Source organism: Chenopodium album, chromosome 10 (genome assembly GCF_948465745.1).
Source record: "Chenopodium album chromosome 10, dcCheAlbu1.1, whole genome shotgun sequence".
Taxonomy (NCBI): Eukaryota; Viridiplantae; Streptophyta; class Magnoliopsida; order Caryophyllales; family Amaranthaceae; genus Chenopodium; species Chenopodium album.
In genome coordinates, this window is record NC_137843.1 from 7310048 (window position 1) to 7334067 (window position 24020).

The window sequence follows — 24020 nt, forward strand, 5'->3', positions numbered from 1 at the left end:
GGATGCTTGTAAATGAACTGTTGAAGATGAAGGCTGGATGCTTTTGAGTATTGTCACATATTCCAGAAATGAGATGGATTATAAAATTGAAGTGTGTAATTATTTTTACTACTTGATATATCAATTGTGTTTTCCCACCATCTCCTCCCAAGTTGTATACTCGTAGTATCTCATACTTTGTATGTTGTAATTGTGAAACACAACTGTCTAACAAAATATCCATCGAACACTCAAAGACATACTCTGTACAAAGCAAACTAGAGGTAAGATTTGTCATCTTACAGCTAAAAGGCATCTTACAATCAAAAAGTTGTGGCATCAAACTCTATTAGAGTCTCTCCAGACTAGAGACAATTTGGGGTGAGGATTCTCTTACCCTTTCCATCCCAAACCGCTAATCCAGATCGGGTTGACCTGTAAGAGGTTTCGGCCTCAAAGTCATACTCTGTAGCTCGTAGGTACACTTTCATTAGTGTACTATCATGAGTAAAGTGAGCCATGAAATTACTCTGGAATAGAGTACATTCGGACCATCTTTATATTTGGAATAAAATTCATCTGGGACATTAAAGTACATTGAGATCATTTTTTTTTTTTTTTATTAAGACCATTAAAGTTTAGTATAGGGTAGTATGAGAAAACAAGAGGATATCTGGATATGTGATAGAATAAAATAAAAAGTGAGATTACTACTCCGTATCTTTAAAACGCTTAAAATAAAAAGTAAGACTAACATTATGAAATTAAGGGATAATCTTTGCCTGGACTTAAGGACACTGGGACATATAATACGGAATACTACGTATATATATTGAAGACGAGTACTATATATATAAGAACCCAATCTTATATAAGAACCCATCTGGACCATTGATCATATTTCATCTAAAGGCTGAGATTAATTGGTGAGTAATGACATTTTTGTAATTTGCAGAACATACACCCCCAAATGTATTACTTTCACAAGTTGACATTTCATTTTTTTTATCCTCTTTGAATTCAGCAACCCACTTCTCTCCCACTCTCTCCTCCATTGAAGCATCTATTTAAAGAGTTGAACCTCCATTAAAGCCACATCTAAGCTTTCTATCCTCCATTAAAGCAGCATCTAAGCTAACTATTCTCCATTGAAGTGGCATCTAAGCTAACTATCCTCCATTAGAAAATATTGTAAGTTAATTATCTTATAATTACAAAAATAATTTTTTTTTTTTTGCAATTGGACATGCTGAAATTACGTGCAATTCAAATGAAATTTCCAACCTATGTTGTAAGTATATTAAATTTAAGATTAAATTAGTTATTGCAACTTCAGATTATTTTTTTCGATTTTTTTTGGCAAAATTTCTGATTATTGTATTTTGATTTTTTGTCGAAATTATTTCAAGTGATTATTTTTCGATTTTTTTGGCGAAATTTCAAGGGAGGGGTGTTTGAAGGTTAATTAGGCTTGTAGCTTGTCATAATTGGTTAGTAATAGGCTGGAAGATTATTAGGAATAGGATTAAAAGTTATTAATTCTTATAGTTTGCTAGCTACTTGTTAAATAATGCGGTGTTAATGTTTTGTGTTTTTAGGTAGTAATTGAGTTCTAATCAACATAATGTAATGTGCACACCAAGTGTTTGATAAAAGTCTCTGATATAATGTTACATATGTTTGAGTTCTAATTAACTTAATACATATCATTTAGTCTTAGGGGTTGATATGTCTATTTTATATAGTATTTTACCCCCGTCCCTTGGTCATAATTAGTAGTGTTTTTGGTTCTTTAGAGCCACTTTTATTACTAATATGTGTTTTCTACTATTTTCGTAGTTTTGGTTGAGTTTTGTAGGGAATTGCACCTTTGGAGCATTTTCCCGGGATTTTATGGAGCAACTACGAGCATTGGAGGAGCACGACCATCTTTCATAGCCCAAGATCGGTTAGAGTAATCAAGCCGGTGAATAAGGGCTCGACTTGTGTGAAGACGAGGCATTTGGACCGAATGATTTAAGCCCCAAAGAGGATATTTGGTTTGGGCCAAGTTACGAGCCCAAACGAGGAGTCCAAGCGGCCCAAAGGTGTCCGCCCGATGGTCCGCCCGGTGGTCCGCCCGATGATCCGCCCGATAGCGCGCCCGATCGGGCAAAGAAGACTTATATCGCAGCAGCCCTTCGTTCGATCAAAAAGGCGCGCCCGATCGGGCGGTGCCTCGCCCGATCGGGCGCGTGTTTCTGGAGGACGTTTTAAGCGTCGTTTAATTTGTTTTAACTTAGGATTTTCTAGCTTAGTATAAATACGCTTTTGTTAAGCGAATTTAGGGGGGAATTCTTTTCTCCTTTCCCTTACTCTCTCTTTTCTCTCTCTAACTTTTCTCTTTCTCTCTTCTCTTAAACTCTTAGTATTATTTTCTCTCTCTACAACTCTTGTTCCTTTTAACTTTGGTAACGATTTCTTCTCTTTTAATCTCAGTTATTTATTTTATTTCTTTACTCTATCATGACTACTTTTATTGCTTCGTTTAGTTTAGATTTAATTATGTCTGAGTAGTTTAATTCTAGGGTTTATGGGGATCCATAATTAATATGAAGGGATAATTTGTTATTATTGATATTTGATATTGCATAATAATTTCGTGTTGAATTGTTTTAATTCTTTGCAATTAGATTATGAATCAAGCAGATGTAATTTGATTGTGAATGTTTAGCAATATTGAATTGATGAATCGAGCAGATGTTAATTTAATATTAAAGGCTATTTTCAATAGGAACTTAGATCTAGTAAATTGCGAGAGCCTGTTAGATCTATGTTGATTAATAAATTGCGAGAGCCTGTTAATCATGTTATTTGTGCAATGTTGATTATTGATTGTCATGTTTTATCCCAGAATATTAATTATTGGTGAACCTGTGACCCTAGGCCTTCTTATTATTGTTTTTCTCCCTGAACTTGATCTCCGTAGTTTAATTCCTTTTTACAATAACAATATTGGTTACCTTGATAATTTAGATTATAATAATTAGTTATGAATAGAAAGACTTGTTTCCCTGTGGATTCGACCCTACTTCCCTATCTATATTTAGTTAGTGGTTTTAGGAATTACTTTTGATTAGGGGATACGACTTTACCTTGTCAGGGGTAATCATAATTTGCGTAAGTTGTTATTCTTGATCTAAATTGCATATTTGTAGCTTTAGTAGTCATCATTATCGGTGCTTGTAATTCTTTGGTGAGTATTGGACTTTAGCTTGCTCATATTTTTTAGATTGCCTAATGTAGTAATCAATAAGATTTGCTTCTCTTTGTGTTTTAATCTCTTTTGTCCATATCAAAAGAAATGGAAGCAAAGCAGCCCATCTACTTGCAAAAAATAGTCTAGCTCTTATTGCTTTTTATGTTTGATTGGAGGAAGATCCTCCCCAAATGTCATGTTGGTTGTAAATGAAGATATTTCCGATCAAGAATAGTTTGGTTACATTTTGTTAAAAAAAAAAAAAAAAAAAAGTTTATCAACATTTTGAGCTCTTCACCTCTGTGACTTGAGAGTGGTAAGTGATGACTTGTAATTTCTAGTTACTCTGATTTTCGATTGCGCTAAGAAAGTCTTCTTAAAACGGGTCGTGATGAGTCCGTATAATTGCTATGGTTACTCATGTGATAATTGAGGAGTTGTGCATAATTATTTAATTAGTCCACTATAATTTACCCTCTATGTTCTAAAGTTTTCCCTCTATATTCTATTATTGATAAGTAATTCACTATGTTCTAAAGTTTTTCCTCTATGTTCTATAATTTTTCCTCTATGTTCTATAATTTTTAATTGATAAGTAATTCACTATGTTCCAAAGTTTTCACTATATGTTCTAAATTTACCCTCTATGTTCTAAACTTTAACTTATATATTCTATAATTTTCTCTCTATGTTCTAAACTTTAGTCTTTATGTTCTAAAGTAGTTCATTATGTTCTAAACTTTGTCTTTTATGCTCTAAACTAGTTCGCTATATTCTATAGCAAAAACAAATTTAGACTTAAGTATGTTCTAAAGTATTTCACTATGTTCTACGAAAATTTAGAACATAAAGTAGTTTACTATGTTCTAAAGTATTTCTAAAGTATTTGTAACACCCCAATAATTCTCTCTTAAAAACCTGTGAGAAACCTGTATATAACCTGAACAATTTCAAGAGAATTACTGGCGTGCTACCGCCACGTGTTCAAACGTTAAGGCTATCTCAGAAATTAGCAGCGGAAAACCAAAACAATTTTAAATAAACCTCAAAACAAAGGAATTAAATCAAAATAAGTATTACAAGTTGGAACCATTAAGGCCCTTATCTAAAACCCAATCAAAGTAGTAAGTGATTAAATTCAGTATTCAAATAAATTCAAACCCAAAAGAATTGGTGTCAAATAAAATCGAATTAAAATAAATTCAAACTTGCAAAAGAGATAAAATGCAAACAACCAACTTTCTACTCAAGATCCCATAACCCTGATGAATGCTGCATGTGTAAGAACCTGTGGATATTCTGCTCCCCAATATTACAAGTGTAAAAATTGGATCGTCACAGGGTCATTGAAAGGCGAAGGGCATGACCAAAGAAAGACGCACACAAAAGCACGCAGTCAGCAAAGCTGAGTACATACAAGCTGCGAAATCAAATTAAGAAAATACCTAACATGCTACTAATAATCAAGCACAAGCATCATTAAATATAGACTCAATTCATGACTCGATTGTTAAATTTATTAAGACCTCAAATTGATATTGACTGACTCATTTAATTAGTTCATTGGATTTAGCAATAGACAAGGTTGTCCAACCCATGTCCCATTTGGAACATCAATAAAGAAAAACCCCATGCCTCCTTTCGGAAACATCAGTAAACATCCAACGGCCACGGGCGCGACTCCGTGACCGTAGTTAGTATGAGATCTCACCTAACTCCTAATTTTAGAAAAATAATATTTGAAATAGGAGACTCGTAGATCAGACGACCTCGATAAAAGTACACGGCTAATACCCCATGTACCCCAACCCCTGATGTCACTACTCCAGATGTGCACCATTCCAGAGTTTTATTGCTCATCCATCTTGCACTTTACGTGATTTACAGGTTTAGACTTGGTGATGACTCATACACATTTCAATACAAAAATCCCAAAAACAATTCAATCAAACATGGCAAATTCTCAATTTAGATTCTTGATTTATTAGTGATAAACAACATTTATTAATTATTCCATTACTACCTCGGTGTATAAACACCTTGAGTGCATAAGGCACCCCAAAACCTTAACCTCGTCTTACAAGACTTGAATTTCTCCTTTACTCATCCTGTTTACCTTATCATGAATGAGTAATAATTTGATCTTTACACCTATCACATACCTTTGCCTTTAAGCGCACCTTGCATAATTAAAGCACAAATAATACTTGCATTAAAAACTAGTGCACATCATTTGAAATTCACAATGTATAACCAGACAATTTAACTCAGTCAATCCTATACATGATACTAAGTTCTCGATCCGTCCTTAAACATGCACCTACAAGCAAGGTTTCGTAACTTGTACGTACCTTGAGTAAACAATCCGGTTGGCCACTTTAAAACTAGAAGTCGCCTTCTACAAAGTCCTCCCCTAAACCAAACAATTAGAAATAAATCAATACCAAAGCAATTAAAATTACAGCAATACTAAACTACTTTAAAACCTCTTAAATCATCAAAATAAAGCCTTTAAATTGTCCCCAAAAATCAAAGTTAGTAATATAACATCCCAACTTCAAGTTTATATGTTAGATTTATGAAAATATAGTATTTTATATCAAATTACAGCAACTTTAAAGTGGGTAAATAAATCTGGAAATTTGTTTTAAGTATATAAAATAACCCCATAAGCATAATTGCTTGAAATAGTCATTATATAGCAAGTTAGTGTGTTAAAAAAACCCAAGAATATATCAATTCAATGCAATTAGAGGCTTCAAAATAAAAGGTATGAAATCTGAAAATTATTTTAAAGTTAGAATATAAAGTTCAAAGCTTTTTCAATCACAAAATACTCACAATAATTATTTTATAGGTTTAGAAGCATAAAAACATGAAATTAACACTACTTGTTCATAAAAATTGAAACTTTAATAAATCTGAAAATTTATATATGATAAAAAAATAATTATACTTTAATGTAATTTAAACATAGTATGATTAGATAGTTTGATTAACACGTTATCAAGCCCTAAAACATGAAAAATCAATGCTTTAAACCCTAAAATATACAAAATACATAATCTGAAATTTTATTTAATAAATTAAACATGTCAAAACTCATAAATTTATAATCTTTTAGAATCCAAACATATTATCAAACCATAATAATATAATTTAGAACAAAATTTTAATTAAAGGTTGAAACTTTAAACAATTTTAATTAAGATAATAAAGCAATAAAAAAAATAAATTAAGGAAGAGAGGGAGAAGAGGGGCGAACGGCAGCAGCAACACGGGTGGGACTGGTGGCCGGCGGTGGTGCAGGCGGCGGCAGGGCTGGCTGGGCGGCTTCTTCCTCTTCTTTTTTTTTTTTGTCGTGAAATTGGAGGAGGGGAAAGCTTGAGGGGTTTTATTATTAGAGTGGTTTAGTTTCCTAGTTCTAATAAAACTAGGATTGATACTTGGGTTTAAAGTTAGTGGGTTTTTTAAAAAAATAGGCTTAATGAACAATGGGTTGGACTTGTATAATAATTAAAATATAAGTAATGAAATAATTTTTACGAAATAGTTTTATCAACTTTTAAAATAGTAAAATGAATAATTATCTAATAATTTTATTTTTTTTTTTGAAATGGTAGAATAAATCATATAAATAAATAATCATAGTTAAATATTCACATAAATATAAATATTTGTATTCACATAATTATGGGGGATTACAGTATTTCTCTATGTTCTACGAAAATTTAGAACATAAAGTAGTTTACTATGTTCTAAAGTATTTCTCTATGTTCTAATAAATTTAGAACATCAAGTAAACTATGTTCTAAGTAATTCACTATGTTTTAAAATTTAGAACATAATATAAATATGTTTTTAAGTAATTCAAGAAATTTAGAACATAAAATAATTCATTATGTTCTAAAGTAATACACTGTGTTCTAAAGTTTTCCCTTTATGTTCTAAAGTTTTCCATTTATGTTCTATAACTTACTCTCTATGTTCTAAACTTTATCATCTTTGTTATAAAGTAGTTCATTATGTTCTAAATTTTATCCTTTATGCTCTAAAGCAGTTCACGCATAAAGTAGTTCACTATGTTCCAAAGTATTTCTCTATGTCTTAAGAAAATTTAGAACATCAAGTAAACTATGTTCTAAAGTAATTCACTAAGTTCTAAAATTTAGAACATAATATAACTATGTTCTAAAGTAATTCACTATGTTATAAGGAAATTTAGAACATAAAATAATTTATTATGTTCTAAAGTTTTCCCTCTATGTTCTAAACTTTGCTCTATATATTCTAAAACTTTCTTTCTATGTTCTAAACTTTATCATTTATGTTCTAAAGTAGTTCATTATGTTGTAAACTTTATCCTTTATGCTCTAAAGTAGTTCACTATATTCTATAGCAAAAGCAAATTTAGACATAACTATGTTCTAAAGTATTTCTCTATGTTCTAAGAAATTTTGAACATAAAAAGTAATTCAATATGTTCCAAAGTATTTCTCTATGTTCTAAAAAAATTTAAAACATCAAGTAAACTATGTTCTAAAGTAATTCACTATGTTAATATAGCTATGTTCTAAAGTAATTCACTATGTTATAAGGAAATTTAGAACATAAAATAATTTATAATGTTCTAAAACACTATGTTCTAAAGTTTCCCCTCTATTATGTTCTAATTTTAGTCTTTATGTTCTAAAGTAATTCATTGTGTTTAGAAGTAGTTCACTAAGTTCTAAACTATTATTTAACAATCTTTGCATGCTCTAAACTAAAATTTAGCACATGTAAAATTATATTGTTGTTTTATATCTTTGTGTATTATATTTTTCAGCATGTTCTAAAACATGATTTCTTTTGTTTTTATTATTGATTTATTATGTTTTTTTTATTTATTTACTTGTATATGGAGTTCATTTAGTCCAGATAGTACTACCGAGGAATAGATTCCAAGGGTAACTATGGAGTTAAAACTCATTGTGGGGATGATATAAATTGATAGTGATCATTTACTTGTTTACTTCGGCATACTATATCACTATGCATATCATGGGACTAATGTGAGGTTGTTTGGGAAGAGTATATGATATGCAAATAATGGGTATACTTTATGATATAAGCACTACTTTTTATTGTTAATTAGTTGTGTTTTTGTCAAAGCTTGCTTGATTAACACTAGTCTTAACTTAGGGTAGCAGCCTTTGCCTTGAAAGACTACTGTCTACTAATGATTGTGTAGCCAATATAATGAACCCACTTAAATGCAAGTATACTAGGGATACCAGCCTTTGCCTTGAAGGACTACTATCTACTAATGATTGTATAGCCAATATAATGAACCCACTTAAATACAAGTATTCAATCATCGGATTGCAATAAATAGCGCTAAAGATTGTGTATATAAGTGCATAGGAATATGATTGTTAAAAAAAAAAATTACTTTTGTGATTATTTCATATAGTTGTTATTAATTTTTTTCTAGTTTGAGTGGTTTATATACATTAGCCTACTAGCTCAACAGGTAGAACATTGTGCAAATGCACAAAGGATGTGGGTTCAACCCACGTAGGTTCATTTTGTGTAAAACAGAGATAAGAGTTTGTACGTGGGTTTGTATAATTTAGTGTTGATTTTATTTACTTTTTATAGTTTTTTTTAGTTATTCTTAGAGATAACCTATGTAGGAATTGAACCTACATCCCTATGCATGTGCATAGTGCTCTACCACTTAAGCTAATAGGTTTTTTTTTTTTTTCATAGCATTTCTAGCACCTATGAGAATTAGCAAGATGTAAAATAACGTTTATAATTGAACCAAAAGCCAAGATGTCCCTCAAACTAATTCTGAGATGTTTCATGTAATCAATGTCTAACACAATCTTGTTAATGCCAGCTTCAAGAACAATGTGAATAACAGCCATAGCCTCCACAATTTCAGCCTCAAAACTTTTTTCTATGTCCTTAACCTATGTTCTAATTTTTTTTAACCTGTCTAATTTTTTTTTTCCTTATGTTTGTTCTAAATTTACAGAATGCTTTTAATTTTTTCCTGTTTTCTAAATTTCTTATACTCCTATGTTCTAAAATTTTTATGTCTATTTTTTTATACTCATATGTTCTAAAATTTTTGTCTATTTTTTATACCCTTATTATGTTCTAACTTTTATTTATTTATTTTTTTATCAGGTTCTAAACTTTTTTCCCGTGTTTTAAGCACATGTTCTAATTTTTTTTTTCTATGTTTTTTTTTCTTATGTTCTAAAATTGTTTAGTCTACGGTCTTAATTTTTTTCCCTATGTTCTAAAATTGATTTGTTTATGTTTTAAATTTTTGTGTCTATGTTCTAAATTTTCTTACCTGTATTATAATTTTTTTCTATGTTCTAACTTTTTTTTCTATGTTCAACCTTTTTTTTTTCTATGTTCTACACCTATATTCTAATTCTAAACCTATCTTCGATTCTTTTAGCACTATTTAACCACAATCACACTATTAAACTGCTAGCACAACACATAACCCAAACACAGTCCATAATCCTTCTCTCATAATGGAATGTACATAGATGAGCGATAGTCATACTAGTCATAATAAAACAAAAAGGGAAAATTAAAAGAAGAGCAAAGCCATTAACTTGCAGATTATGAATCCAAAGATATGAAAGAGAGCAAAATATCTCCACTTTTTGTCACTGTACTTAGAAATATATTTGCATAAACAATTTATACCAACTCAATTATTGTAAGGTTTAGTATCATAACTTCTAGCTTCCCGGTGGCTTAGCTATTGTAATTATCTATTGCAAAGCAATAAGAAATTAATTTTATTTTCCCACAACCAAAATGAACTTCATTTTCCATTGCAAAACAATAAGAAACCTTAACTTTCCATCCTTCTCCCCAAGAGCAATGCCATTTTCGTACCATAATCAAAGTATTTATCTCAAATTTTGATAAAAATCGAACAAACAAACAAAATTTTGATCTAATAATACTAGCAATAATTGAATTCCACAATATCATAGAAAATGATTACTAATTATATATACTAGTATTGTTTTCTCCAACTAGTTTGCAAGTCATCTTCTCTACCTATTTAAGTAACTTCAGTTAGTAATGTTAAGATGCATGCATGCTTGCACTTTCTGCTGTTGTTTGTCTTTCAATAACACCATCCTCTATTTCATTCGTACGATAACTTCTGATTAACTCTATAATCCCAAATCGTATATCATATAATCTCATATTCACCAGTAATCATCCAATTATATATCAACGATACATTAATCTAACAATAAAAAAAATCGCACAAAAATGGTAAAATGACGCCAAAAAAAAATCAAACAATATTAATTAAGAGTAGCGCTGAAATTACCTAATATCGCTGAAATTCGAACATTAAAATCGCTTAAATTCGAACCTTAAATCCACTGAAAATTCCAGCAAAATCGTTGAAGTTTGAACCCTAAAATCGCCGAAATTTTATGAAAAACAAATCAGAAAAATCAAAATCGACTTGAAATCATGCGAAATTCATGAAAATCGCAAAAATCAAAATCCCCAAATCATAGACATCGACTTGAATATCATGCAAAATTCATGAAATTTGAATAAAATCGAAAAAAGGTACCTGATTTGAGTAATTTAGGTTGTTTATGCAGCAATTTATGTTAGATTTTGGAATTTGAAGAGAGAGAAAGTAAAAGGTTTGAAAGTTTGAGGAGAGAGAAATTTTTGGACAGTTGGTTAGGGGTTTGAGGGAGGGTTTTTGTTTTAATCTAAACCATTCAAATTAACCTAATCCTACGGATGAGATTGGTTCTTATATAACTAAGGTTCTTATATGAGGATGGGTTCTTACCGAATCCCTTCCCTATATATGCAAAAGGAATTAAAGTTAAAAAAACAAAAACAAAAACGTTTGAGCAAAGTTTGTGGCAATGGAGATAAGGATACGGCCAGCAATCCAGTGTATATGCAGGGGCAGCTCACTTCCTAGTAAACCAACTTCTTCATCCCTTCATTTTCCTCTTTCTTCTTCTTCTTCTCATTTCAGACCTCCGACTTTCTACCATCAATGGCGGAACCAACTCACCACTACTCGCTCACTCGCCGACGGTTTCTTACTACTCTTCTCTATCTCTTTTCTTATGTTTTTCTTTTCTATTTCTACGCATTTCCTTTTATTGCATGGTAATTGTTTGTTCAATTGCTGTTTATCCCCCTTATATATATATATATATATATATATATATATATATATATATATATATATATAATTAGAATTGAAGATTTCGATGATTATTTTAGATTGGGGAAATTATAGTGCTCTGCTGTGTTTTTAATTTGCTGAAAGACTGAATTTTGCTTTTTCTTGGACATTTTTGAGTATTTATGCTTTTTAATTTTATTTTCAGGAAATTTGGCAACCGAACCTGCTAATTCTCATGGATCCCTTGCATTAAAGGTGCTTTTATAACCTTAATTCCTTGTATTATGCTATATATTGCTTTTTATTACCCACTTTTTCATGTCAAATTACTATATTGAACCATTTTCAATCAAACTATGTATGAAAAAAAATAAATAAATAAAAAATTAAGGGTTGTGAATTAGGACTTGTAAGTAGTCATCATTGTTAGGAATGACAATGAATTTGGAATATTGATTTGCAAAATAGAAAGTTCTTGGTGTATGTAATACTGAGGAATTTCCGGCGATGGGCATGGCTGTGGTGGCTGACTTTATTGTATCAAACAAGTGATGTCTTTAACTCGGTGCACTTGATCCCGTCTGGTGTCTGGAACACCTAGGAGTGCAGATATAGGCACTCTTTAAGGAAGTCGTGTCTGTTACCATTTCGGTTAAGACTCATGCACATTTTGGTGGCTAATTTTCAACATTACCTCCTGTCACCAATACCGTCTTATGTATGTCATATACAAATCACATACAACAACTCATTTTGTATGAAAATTAACTTATTAAATCCTTGCATCATATACAAAGAGCAATTCTTCAGTATAACTTATAATATGACCTCCTAAACATTACGAAGTATATTGAACTGTCAAACCCTTATACTAGTATTTAACTAGCCTACTTGGTAGTTGGTACCTCCTTTCGAAATGATTATGAATAATATATTGGATTTTGAATGATAGTGATGCAAAATTAGATGTTTTGCTAACTGTCCTGTCAGCTTCTACATGATCTATGTAGTTACATCTTATATGAAATCATGTCTTGATGTAAGTTGCTCTTTTGTGGTGGGAAGTTGATCCTAAATTCCTAAGTAAGTTATATATGTGCAAAGTATTCCTCCTTTTTGTGATCTTAATTATTTAACAATCTAATTATGATCAAGATATTATTTAGCTTGTGATTTCCAGTGCTTATTGTTAACTGTTTCAGTCTTAATATAGAAGAAGGCAACAGATATATGCGCAGACCTGAAAGGAGCGTCAATATTCATCGTGGGTAGGCCTCAATTGCACCTTAAAAAATGCCCTTGGATGATGTACACTGAATCATGATTCTGATGTGTTGGTCTCTATGTCTTATTTATAAATACTTTTATGCAAAGGTATGAAGAGTGCAATGAAGACCAGTGTGGGCAAGCTTATTGCAGATGAGTTGCGCTATTACTACTTTGATAGGTTATCTCATTTTCTTTTTCCTCTCTGACTAATATGCCATTTGCAAATTGAAATCAGATGCACTTCAATTGTTTCTTATTCGATTTTGTGGTCGTTTTTCAGTGACAATGTAGTTGAGGAGGCTGCTGGTGAGGATTCTTCAGGCAAATCTTTTAAAGAGAGGGATGAAGATGGTTTTCAAAAATCGGAGGTAGTTTTTCATCAGCAGCTTGTGGGAAACTGAATACTTATGTGGTGTTTAAGAATAAAATTTCTTTGCACTATCATATGGCTTATTATCTATGGATATTTCTGTTTTTTTTATTTTAGTAGTAGAAGTACAAAATTATGGTCCCATGTCAAGAAACCTTCTTAAAATATGGATTATCAGCTTTGAGTTTGTAGAACATGAAGAAACCCCTTGCCTAGTATACCAATTTCTGAAAAATGTGATTGACCTCTAGAAAGCATAGGAAAAACTCTTATGTGAGCTCAATATGAACTGTCCATATTTTCACATAAGATGCTTGGTATCCGGATACATCAAGTGCAAGGCATGAAGGAGACTCTACTTTGGTCAGTAGAGTTCAACTAGATTCAGATCATCGTAGGACTCAGATCATCTAATCACTAATCGCACCTTATGTCCTTATTCAAAGCTCAAATTCACCGTAGGACGGAAGAACGAAAGCAAGCCTTTCCCCTCAATCTAAACCTAATGGACCTTTGTTGATGATAGCAAGAGCCTTTGCTTCCTCCGCCCTAATTGTTTGTCTGAGCGTCTCTAAAGGTCCTTTTCATGTTTATAGTTCAGTTTGAACTTTGAATAGTTATCTGGTACCATCTCTCTGTGAACATCCCCAGAGGTTAGCTAAGAAATTAGCCACGACTTAAGGATACAAAATGAGCTATTGGTGGCATTGTTGCTATTAGTCTGGTCTTTCTCATTGTGTAAGCATATATGTCAAATTGATACACCAAATCACAAACCATCTGTTCCATCGAGCATTGGCTATGTTGCCACATTTTCTACCTATTTTGTGGGATTTTGCTTCAATGTGATTAATGTTTCTCAAGTTATGCAGTTAAGACCCTAGAAGTTGCTATAATATTAATTTTTCTCAGACTGAAGTGTTGAAGCAATTATCATCATTGGGCCGACTGGTAGTCAATGCTGGAAATGGTGCAGTTCAGAGTATGACTAATTTGTAAGGATATATTTGTGGTTGTCTTTGTAATTCTCTTGTGCACTTTGTGTTATTTCACTTGCCATTAATACATATTCGGTTTCGTGAACTGTTTCCTGAATATTGGTGAAGGGCTCTTCTACGACATGGAATTACAATATGGATGGATGTTCCTTTAGACATTATAGCAAAAGAGTCCATTAGAGATGATGAACAATCAACTATGTCTACTCCAGATACCTTCTCTGAGGTCTGAGTCTCCCGTCACTTGATTCTTAGGAGCATCTCTTGCTTTAGGCATATGTCAGGTTTTTAAGCAAACGAATTTCCCTCCGTGTTAACATCAATGCTGAAAAATTATGCCAGGCTTTGGATCAGTTAACTCTGCTTTATGAGGAGAACAAAGGTGGATATGCTACAGCGGATACAACTATCTCACTGCAAAGTAAACTTACTACACTTTGTTCTTATGTTGTAAAATATTATGCACTCTTATTTTCTCATTTATTTCCGATTGTTTTTGTTTTTGACAGCGGTGGCTACCAAACTTGCATATGATGAGTATGAACAAGTTACTGCCGAAGACATGGCACTGGAGGTACCCTCTCCTCCTCTCGTGTACTTGTTTATTCAGCAACTCTAGCTTTATGTGAATAGTTTCTCGCTTGCTTGATTCTCCAAGATTTATTATTTATTTCTATGATAGAAGCCTATAGCTCCCCCCCCCCCCCCCCCCCCCCCCCCTCCCCCCTCCCTCTCCTGATTTGCACATATTAAGTTTGACCACCCCCTGATTTATAGACCATGGGTAAGTGTTAACCTCCCCTAGATGTCATATAACAGGTTCTGTCGCAGATAGAGAAGCTTACAAGAGTGAAGAAGCTGATGGAAGAAGCTGGAAGGCCTTTTTAGTTATTGTTGGCTCCTCCAATTCCATTTATGTATCTGTTAAGTCCTGGTTGGTAAATTACTAAATTGTAAGCATGATGTGAGTGAAGTCTTATACGAACTACGAGTAACTGTTACAACACTAGCATTTCTTATCTAAATTCTTAATTAATAAAAAAAAAAAAAAAATACTTGTACATTGCTTGCAGTCTAGAGATAGCACAAATCTTTTCCTGACATTATTTCCCTACTTTATTATTCTAATACCACATTTTATGGCAGCTCATTTCCTTCTGAAAAAGCACATTCACACTCTCGGTGCAAGCATAAGATATAATTCTTCCTGCTGAAAAAGCTACTCGGTGTCTGGTACATTTTAGATTCTGTCTTTCATTTTAAGCTTTCACCCTTTGCCTCTTTATATTTTGATGGGAAAAAGAACAAAAACATACATAAAGAGAAAAAAAACCTGTAGTTTTGATAGTTTTTTAGGCTTATTGTATTCAGATTTTTTTTGGTATTACTAATTAGTACTCCATATTGATCAATTAGTTTATAATACAGAGTGATATATTGCTGAAATAGCAGATAAGAATCTGTTATTTATATAACCCTTTTCTTTTAGAAGGAGCAATCCTTTACTTTAAAATAAAGTGTACATAGCAACAGTTTATTAGATAAAATATATAGAAACCATCTGGTGTCATGTATGTATCACACGCCTTTGATCATATAAAACCCCTAACCGTTAACCCTAGTCATCATAGGTAATACTGCTAGTGCTAAACTATAATGCAGTATCTCTTCAAAACCATTCATCACCAGATTCACCATCACAATCTCACTGCACTACCTCCACTGTCCCTGTCCCCATTTCCATCCCCGTCGCTATCCCCATCACCATCATATTTAATTTCTACCGGGACCCACAAGATGGTGTTCCACACGGCATTTTACTGGGGCAAACCACATCAGATTCTGTTCCCTGGCTGGCCTGGTACAAGTACTGGTATGTATGTTGTGGCTGTGCTGTTCGTCTTCTCCCTAGCCATTTTGGTAGAATGTCTCGCCTATTGCCATATTATTAAACCCGGCCCAAACCAAGTTCCAGCCTGCTTTTTTAGAACCGGGATGCGAGCTGTCCGAGCTGGGATGGCTTACATGGTCATATTGGCTGTTATGTCTTACAATGGTGGTATATTCATAGCAGCCGTTGTTGGACATACGATAGGGTATTTGATTTTTGGAAGTGGGCTTTATTTGAAGTCTGATGGGCGTCCGTTATCGAATTTTGGAATTGGGCATTCCAAGATATGATGCATTCTTTGCTCTTGTGTTTGGAGCTTTACGCTGTATTTGTCAGCAGATTTTTTATTTTTATTATTTTTTTTTTCTTTGGTGAATTGTGATCGTAAAAACCAAAAGTGTGAATAACTGTGATTACTTGGGAAATAAAAGTTGCAATGTAACTCCTGATGAATAATGAACAAACTCGCGCTGATGAACGCTGCAGTGTCGAGTAATCAAAATCACTAGAACAGGTTTACCGTCAGCCCTGATTATATTATCTAATTTGAGTAATTTCTAATTATTGAAATGCATCATATGACATAACATTACACTAATGACTAATTATAGTATAATATCTGAATTTGTAATAGTACTAAGATAACTTGGCACGAAAAAAAAATGATATAGATTTATTATCTTTAGCAAATCATAATTGTATAATTAACAATAAATAATGGCAAAACTGAAGTATCTGTTATTATTTTCTAATGCCTGCATCATGCAGTCACGTCTGTGACATTTGATTTGGAATATAAGTTAGAAGATAAACAACTCACCCAATTCACTGAATTTATGTTGGCCGTAACATCTAGATTAGATGTAACCAATTATAGACAACTCCCTCTCAACCTTCTCCAAAAAAAACAAAAGATAAAACTAAAATAAATTTGAATTGATTAAAAACAATAAAAAAAGAGAGAATCTGATTCTGCTTTGACAATAAATATTTAAATGCATATAACATACCACCTTCTAACACAAAGTGATATCAGATAGATGTGATTCTCTGTTCCTTTTATATCCTTCTGTTTGGTTGATTGATTAGGGTGAAAAAAAAAAAAAAAACACACAAACCGGGTTTCGGTTTCATTATATACTTATCCAAGTTAAATTATGTTAAAGATCACTAATTTTATTGTACAAAATATACAATTTCATAAGGTGAAGAGAATACAATCCTTATCACCGTCCTACCAATACTCAAACATGACTTTAGAAAACGAAGGTGGGAATCGAGCTTCTTTTGAGTTTTTTTTATTTTTTTTTTTTCCTTTGGATTTAAATTTTTCGAGTAGTGCGGTGCTCTCCCTTTATTCCTTTATCTTCTTACCCACATTTCATGGTACATTTAGCATACACCTAAAAAGTAAATTCGATTTTTAGAAGGTGCTGGTAGGTTCCACGGCAAAGCCAAGATCCTTAACTATCCATCACAACTTGCAAATAACGCAAATAACGCATATAAAACATGATCTTAAATTCTTAATAACCCCTTTTCTCTATATTTTTCCCTATATATAACCCTATTTGTCTGCAGCAAACAACAATCCAGCTTGCATATATGCAAAATTCAACTTAATATCAAATTTTGATCTCAAAGTTTTAAGCTTTAAAACCCTACCCCATAAAATGCAATCCATGATGCCATATCAACGCGGCTTCTTTGGCCGGCCTCTTGAAGTGTTTGATCCATTCTCCCTTTACTTTTGGGATGACTTTCCCTTCGACTTCCCAGCCTTCCGAGCACCACCACTTATGCCCCCTCCACGGCCACTACTTCCGGAAATGAGAGGAATGGTTCCTAGGACTAAGATTGAGTACAAGGAAACCCCTGAGGCTCATCACTTCAAGGCTCAGCTTCCGGGGGTGAGAAAAGAGGATGTGAAGGTGAAACTAGAGGAGGGCGGGAGGATGATCCATGTAAGTGCCAAATCGACACGTGAGAATGAGGAAAAGAAAGACAATTATCATCATGTGGAGCGCGGTTATGGAGAGTTTATGAGTAAGTTCACGTTACCTCCTAATGCCAAACCCGAGCATATGAGGAGCTCTTTGGATAACAATGGAGTGCTCACCATCACTATTCCTAAGGAGAAAATACGGCAATCCAATTACCAGTAACCTACTTTGTACCATGTTGGAGTATAATGCTTTAATGCATGCATGTCAAGTATTTATGTTATTAGTACCATGACATGCCATTGAATGATACGTTATTTATAACGAATAAACGCATATCTTACAAGCTTCGGATTAAAGATGTACACTCCCGTCACTCTGTATAGTTACGAGTACCTTCTGCTTGTTAATGAATAATGAAAATTAAATTTATTGTGAAATTCGTTTAAGGTTTACTACTAGCTTAAGTAACGCAATTGACATGACATTTTAATTTATTCAAATGGATATTCGAGAGCTACATACAGTACAAGTTGTACGCCAGTTCTAAATCTTCTAAGTACACTCAAGTGCAAGCAACTACTATCTATATATACCGCCTTCATGTTTAACAAGACGACAATTCATGAAGGGTTGTTAATGTTAATTAGTTTAACCGTACATGAATGTCTTGTACATATTAAGCCCGATTGATCAACATTAAATTTGTTGCTATCAATTATCTCAATGTCTAGGGGGCAATGGTCCCGTTGATAGATACAGTAGTGCCAAGGATGTCACGGGGATAAGTTGTAGGCTTTAACGTTTTAGAATTCATACAAAACAAAACAGAAAGATAGGGAATTTGTGTTATGTTAGTACGTAACGTCTATGATGAATTCGGCACATATATATGTGTAGTTGCTACTTTGTATGTACGACGACATATGTAGCTGCGGCTAGGAAACTTGAGAGATTGTCTTTGTGAAATCGTACGGAGTTTTGGAAGAATTAAGTCTGAGCTACAAGCTTTGAAATTAACTTTTGTAATCAATATAACAAGGTGTCAAAGTTCTTGAGAAACATAAACTCAGGCTACCAATCAACTCGCTCAATTAGCACCCCTACTTTCAACATTCTTGCATCTGTGAAAGCTCCGGAGAAATTTTGCCTAATCTTCTTGATGTGGTTCTCTCAAGCATCTGTGATAGGTTGTAATCAATAATTTAGGCCCATATATATAACCTCAGAGAATTTTGGTGAACAACTCGAGTTTGGCCAAAATTCTGTTTTTATTATGGAGTACATGAACAAAGTTGAATGCTCGTTTTGAATTGAGCTTGAACATAAACAAATCGTGTATATTATAAGTTTTTGAATAATTCAAGTAATTTAAAGAAGTTTTGTTGGACAAATGGTTATTATTATTTATACTAGTAACTAAAAAGCTTGCTATAATGAACTAGAATTGGTCTTAATCATAACAATTCCAAATATAATTTTAAGCTTGAATGATAGGTCAAGTTTGACTATTAGTTAGATGAGTTCAACCATTAACATATCATACTCGAGTAACTCATATCCTTATCAAATATCAATCACAAACCAATGCAATTATTACATAATAAAGAGATATTAGGCTTCAGGTGGGTAACAATTTCAAAAATAACAGATATTCTCCCTCCACAATCAACTTGACTTTTATATCATAAAATTAAAAGCAAGACATTACTCCGAAGCTATAACATCCTCGAATGAATCACACCTTATAACCTCGATCTAGTAAAGACGTAGAGTAATCAATTAGGTTAAGGATGAGCCTTCCTATAACAGCGCGGCGGGGCCTCATTAACCTCTTTAATCACCAACCAAGTTGATTACAAAATCCAACTACAAACACATAATACAAAAGATTTTTTTTTTTTTTTTCTAAAAAAAAGGTACAAGAAGAAGAAAAAAATCAAGAGTGGGAAAGAGATGAGAAATGGGGCCAGACAAGACACAGTGAAATCTTAGAAAACAAAACATGCAATTAAAATTCTCCTATTCTTCAATTCATGTATTGTATGTCCTGCCCTACTGCGCCAACCCACTTCATTCCCACATCTCACATTCCCACTACTCCTTCACATGGCCCCTCTTTACTTTGTTATTCAATCACCTTATCCTTCTCGTTTTATTTGGTCACTTCTCATTTTATTCTTGCTTTTGTGCTATCCGATCCGATCCGATCCGATTCTTACCACTACAATGACCTAATATCAACTCCTTAGACCATATATCAAACCCGAATTTCACTTATCATTGCTACTCACAACTTAGTGCCCTAGTCGGAAACTCGATAGTTATCAAACCCAACCCGAAATTTTTGAACTATGGCATAAATACTAAAACAAGTTTCAATGATTATTACGAAGTAAATTATATGAAGAGATCAATTACTAAGTAAATACTCCGTACATTTTTAAAAGAGTATCAATTGATGTTGTGTATCATTTTGAAGCTAATAAGGAGTATTAAATTAATTTTATAAGTAAAGCTTTAATTTATTAGTGGGGGAGTACTGAGTAAGATAAAGGGGATCCCGATTTCGACTATGCTTTATTCCCCTATATTAAGATAAAGGGGAATAAATGGATATTACAAGTTTAATTTAGTCTGAAAAGTATTGGTTTATTGATCATATATCTTGTTTTGATTGAACTTTGATCGTATTTGTGTGCTAATATATAAGTATATAGTTTGAAGTTTTCTGATTTGGTTTGATAATATGGAATAATATGAATAGGTCGTAATACTTTGAATATTCTTGAAATAAGGCGAAATTATTATAATCCAAGTTTGTAACTAGCTATAAACTTTAATGCAGAGTAAAACAAATTTTCTTTTTCGACAAATCAAAATTATAGTCCCATTGTTAGTATCTTTCCTTTTTGAGTAAGTGGTTTTTTACATTTTAACCTTATTCTCCTAATTTAATCCCCAAATTATCCTCAATTTTAACCTCAAAGCTCAATCTCAAATTGAATCCCCCTACTCCATTTATGTGTCTTTATACACCATTACACTTGTAGTTATATCACATCACTCATTTTCATTACTTGATGTTAAATTTACAATTTTAACCATCACTCTTGTAGCACTCAATTTTTTAATGTATTCAATTCATATATTTATAAACACTAATTAAAATGAATGGAGACGTTATAATGGATAAATTGAGAAACAATGTAATATTGCATTAGTACGTCCCATGCATGCACATCCTAATGAAGGTACATGGTACAATAGCTAGTACACGTACATAATTTATGAAAGTTGGAAATTTAATAATCGAAAATAGCTAAATGCTTGAGTAACGAATGGACCACAAATGGCGGCATTCATTGAGGCCTAGATTTATGCATACAATGGCTAAGCTTTACCACCGAAATCTATTCTTAGCAACACTATGCGGCACCGGTAGTTATGTTGTCAATCGTGGAGCCGTGACATGTCAACTTGTCAAGAGCCTCTTGAAATTAAACTCCTCCCAAAAATATGGAGGTAGATTGCTTCTTCAAACGTCTATTATACACCTAAATGTATTATCTTAGCTTGAGCTTGATACGGTCTGATGAACTCCAAACTTATCTTATGTAATGACCTATGTTATACGGGTGACATTTATAAAAAAAATACTTTAAATTATTTCTGACACAGAGTATTATTTATCATACCTTACGGAGTACAATATATATTTACGAGTACATATTTCTCTCTTTTCTGCATTTTTTTTTTTTTTTGAATGGAATAGGGAGGGGTGATTTCATTAAATAATAATAGCCATTCGACACTTACAATCATCCCTTAAGAGATCTAAATTCTCAATACAAGAGTTAAATACCCCTAAACTAATGGCATCGCTTCTGAACTGCTCTTGCATAATTTTAGATGTCTTTGCATCGTTCTTGATAGAGCTCCATTGATGTATAGTCGCAAAAGAGATATAACTTGATTGATCATCAAGATCTGCAAATTTGCCAAACGAATCTTCTAAATTTGCACCCCTATACCAACAGACGCGCAATTCCACAAATTTACAAGACGAATCTTCTAAATTTGTATCCCTTCACACACTAAAACCAAACAAACAAACAATACTAAACCCTACATGGAGGGACTGACAAAACCCTACATTGAGGGACTGACAAAACCCTACATGGAGGGACTGATTATAATCACCATACTGATGGTGATCTTTATTAGCAAAAAACATTAAGTTAAAGAAGAATTTGGGGCTTACCACTTCTTTTCTGCATTATATATCTTTTTACACTATTTTCTTACAACCACACACATATTTCAATAATTTAATGATTCACGAACCTACAAGAGGTAAAAGTTAAATGAAATATAACGTAGATTTTATTGTTAGATTTTTGTATTGCAATGGTGTTTATCACTTAACTTTGGTATTTGAGTTTTGTTAGCTGGTGTTTAACGATTAGTACATGCATGCGAATCTTAATAGTCTCTAATTATTATTTTAGTTCCATTTATACAATCGCTTTATAGCTTCAAGTCTTCGGCTGCCATAATTATCTGGTTCTCCTATAATGTTTTTTAGCTAGCGTAAATTAACGGAGTAATTGTGAAATTCTGTAGACATTAGTTGAATATTACTCCGTAAGTAATAGGCACAAATTTTAAGGGAGAATCTTGGACTGACTCAACTATATAAGCTTTACCACTTTACACCGTGTAATTTACGTTGATTATCAAAATAAACCATATACGCCGATGACTAATCACGGTAAACTTACAAAAAACCTTAACTGTCATATTTCACAAATCACAGCTACTCACAACCATTCATTTATTGTAAGCCACGCGCGACTTATATATATTATTCTTCACAAATACTGTATACTCCCTTTGTCACTTATTTAGTGGTATGCATTCCATTTTTTATTAGTCAAAATTACTGGTCTAATTCTATTTAGAGAGTGTATCTTTTGACAAAATTACATTTTTTTTTTTCTCAGTTACTTTCATTTTTCATTTAATTTTATGTACTTTTGACATCATTTTTCAACATTTTTTCCTTCCTTTTTTCAATAATTACCAACTACTACTCTTGTATATTTTCTTTTTTTCAATATTTCTCTAACACCACATGCAAATATGTACTCTCAATCATTAGTTTTAAGAAACCTGTAATTTTCTTAATTCTTGTATTTTCTTTTTTTTTTTTAAAAAAAAGGCCACTAAATAAGGGAATGAAGGAATACAAAGTATTGTACACGCTAAACTTGCACATTATAGTATTCACTAGGGCTGAGCAAAACTATCTGAAAATCCGAAAATCCGATGATCCGATCCGCATTCGATCCGAAAAATATGGATACCCGATCCGAAATAGATTTCAAATCGGATATCCGATCCGAAAAAATCGGATATCGGATATCGGATATCCAAATTTTAGATTTCGGATATCCGATATCCGAAATCCAAAAAATCACTTATTGGTACGCACTATGTTTTAGTGAAGAAATGCTTCCCTCAAAGGCCCAAGGCCCAAACCAACTAACCCTAATTCCCTCAAAAGCTCCCCCCAGCCCCTACCGCCTCTTTTCTCACCATCTCTCTAACTCTCTCTCTCCCTTCCTCATCTCTCTCTCTCTCTCTCTCTCTCTCTCTAACTTTCTCTCTCCTTCCATTTTCTGAAATTTAAATCTCAATATCTCAGATCTTATTAATAGCTAGTTTAGTAGTTTTTAGTACCTTAGCTGTTTCATTCCTTCGGTTAGGCACCTTTGCGGCTTCAGTGCTTCACTCACTTGTTCAGGCGGCTTTGCGGTTTCGCTTGTTCTCACCGTTCATTCAAGCGACTTTTTGGTTTCATTTTCACCGTTCGTTCTACTGTTATGAGAATCGTGTGAACGGAGAATAGACATCTACGTTTATTTACAGATTATTCATATAAATTAATTTCGTTTTTCACGATTTCTTTGTATATGACTCATATTTTTCCGAGTACTTTGATTTCGATTCTGATTTGTTTTTTTTTTTTTTAATTTTTTTTATTTGGGTTTTAATCATTTAGATTTTGGAATTTGTGGGATATTTAGATTCAAAAAATTTGAAGAATTATATACGAGTTTGTTT

At 32.7% G+C, this 24020-nt stretch overlaps 2 protein-coding genes and 1 long non-coding RNA gene across 4 annotated transcripts; 2 read left to right on the forward strand and 1 right to left on the reverse strand.

Moving 5' to 3' along the window:
* Nucleotides 1–4308: 4308 nt before the first annotated feature.
* Nucleotides 4309–10943, reverse strand: LOC145563349 (uncharacterized). The gene is made up of 4 exons (XR_014094531.1): nt 10839–10943; nt 10584–10673; nt 5569–5630; nt 4309–4516 (listed from the first exon to the last, which is right to left on the reverse strand). It is a non-coding gene; the product is annotated as an uncharacterized LOC145563349 (long non-coding RNA).
* Nucleotides 10944–11101: 158 nt separating this feature from the next.
* Nucleotides 11102–15541, forward strand: LOC145562114 (putative inactive shikimate kinase like 1, chloroplastic). 2 transcript variants are annotated; one of them, XR_014094282.1, is made up of 11 exons: nt 11102–11326; nt 11626–11675; nt 12634–12688; nt 12795–12867; nt 12970–13057; nt 13972–14054; nt 14166–14283; nt 14400–14478; nt 14567–14631; nt 14877–15010; nt 15204–15541. XR_014094282.1 is itself a non-coding variant. In XM_081622295.1 (10 exons), exons 1-10 carry the CDS (start codon nt 11149–11151, stop codon nt 14943–14945), a joined length of 858 nt encoding a protein of 285 aa, XP_081478421.1. In that variant the 5' UTR covers nt 11102–11148; the 3' UTR covers nt 14946–15089. The 2 variants fall into 2 exon arrangements, 1 of the variants encoding a protein (XP_081478421.1); XM_081622295.1 differs by lacking the exon at nt 15204–15541 and having other exon boundaries at nt 14877–15089.
* A 2080-nt stretch (nt 15542–17621) lies between these two features.
* On the forward strand, nt 17622–18113 carry LOC145564691 (18.1 kDa class I heat shock protein-like). Its single transcript, XM_081624926.1, has one exon. It carries the CDS (start codon nt 17622–17624, stop codon nt 18111–18113), a length of 492 nt encoding a protein of 163 aa, XP_081481052.1.
* Nucleotides 18114–24020: the final 5907 nt, after the last annotated feature.

Excerpts from the sequence above, each read along its gene's own strand:
- LOC145562114 (XM_081622295.1), top strand. The coding sequence starts at position 11,149 with ATGGAGATAAGGATACGGCCAGCAATCCAGTGTATATGCAGGGGCAGC. Across the intron at positions 14,284-14,399 it reads CTCCAGATACCTTCTCTGAG|GCTTTGGATCAGTTAACTCT; the intron begins GTCTGAGTCTCC and ends AAATTATGCCAG. Across the intron at positions 14,479-14,566 it reads TACAACTATCTCACTGCAAA|CGGTGGCTACCAAACTTGCA; the intron begins GTAAACTTACTA and ends TGTTTTTGACAG.
- LOC145564691 (XM_081624926.1), top strand. The coding sequence starts at position 17,622 with ATGCAATCCATGATGCCATATCAACGCGGCTTCTTTGGCCGGCCTCTT.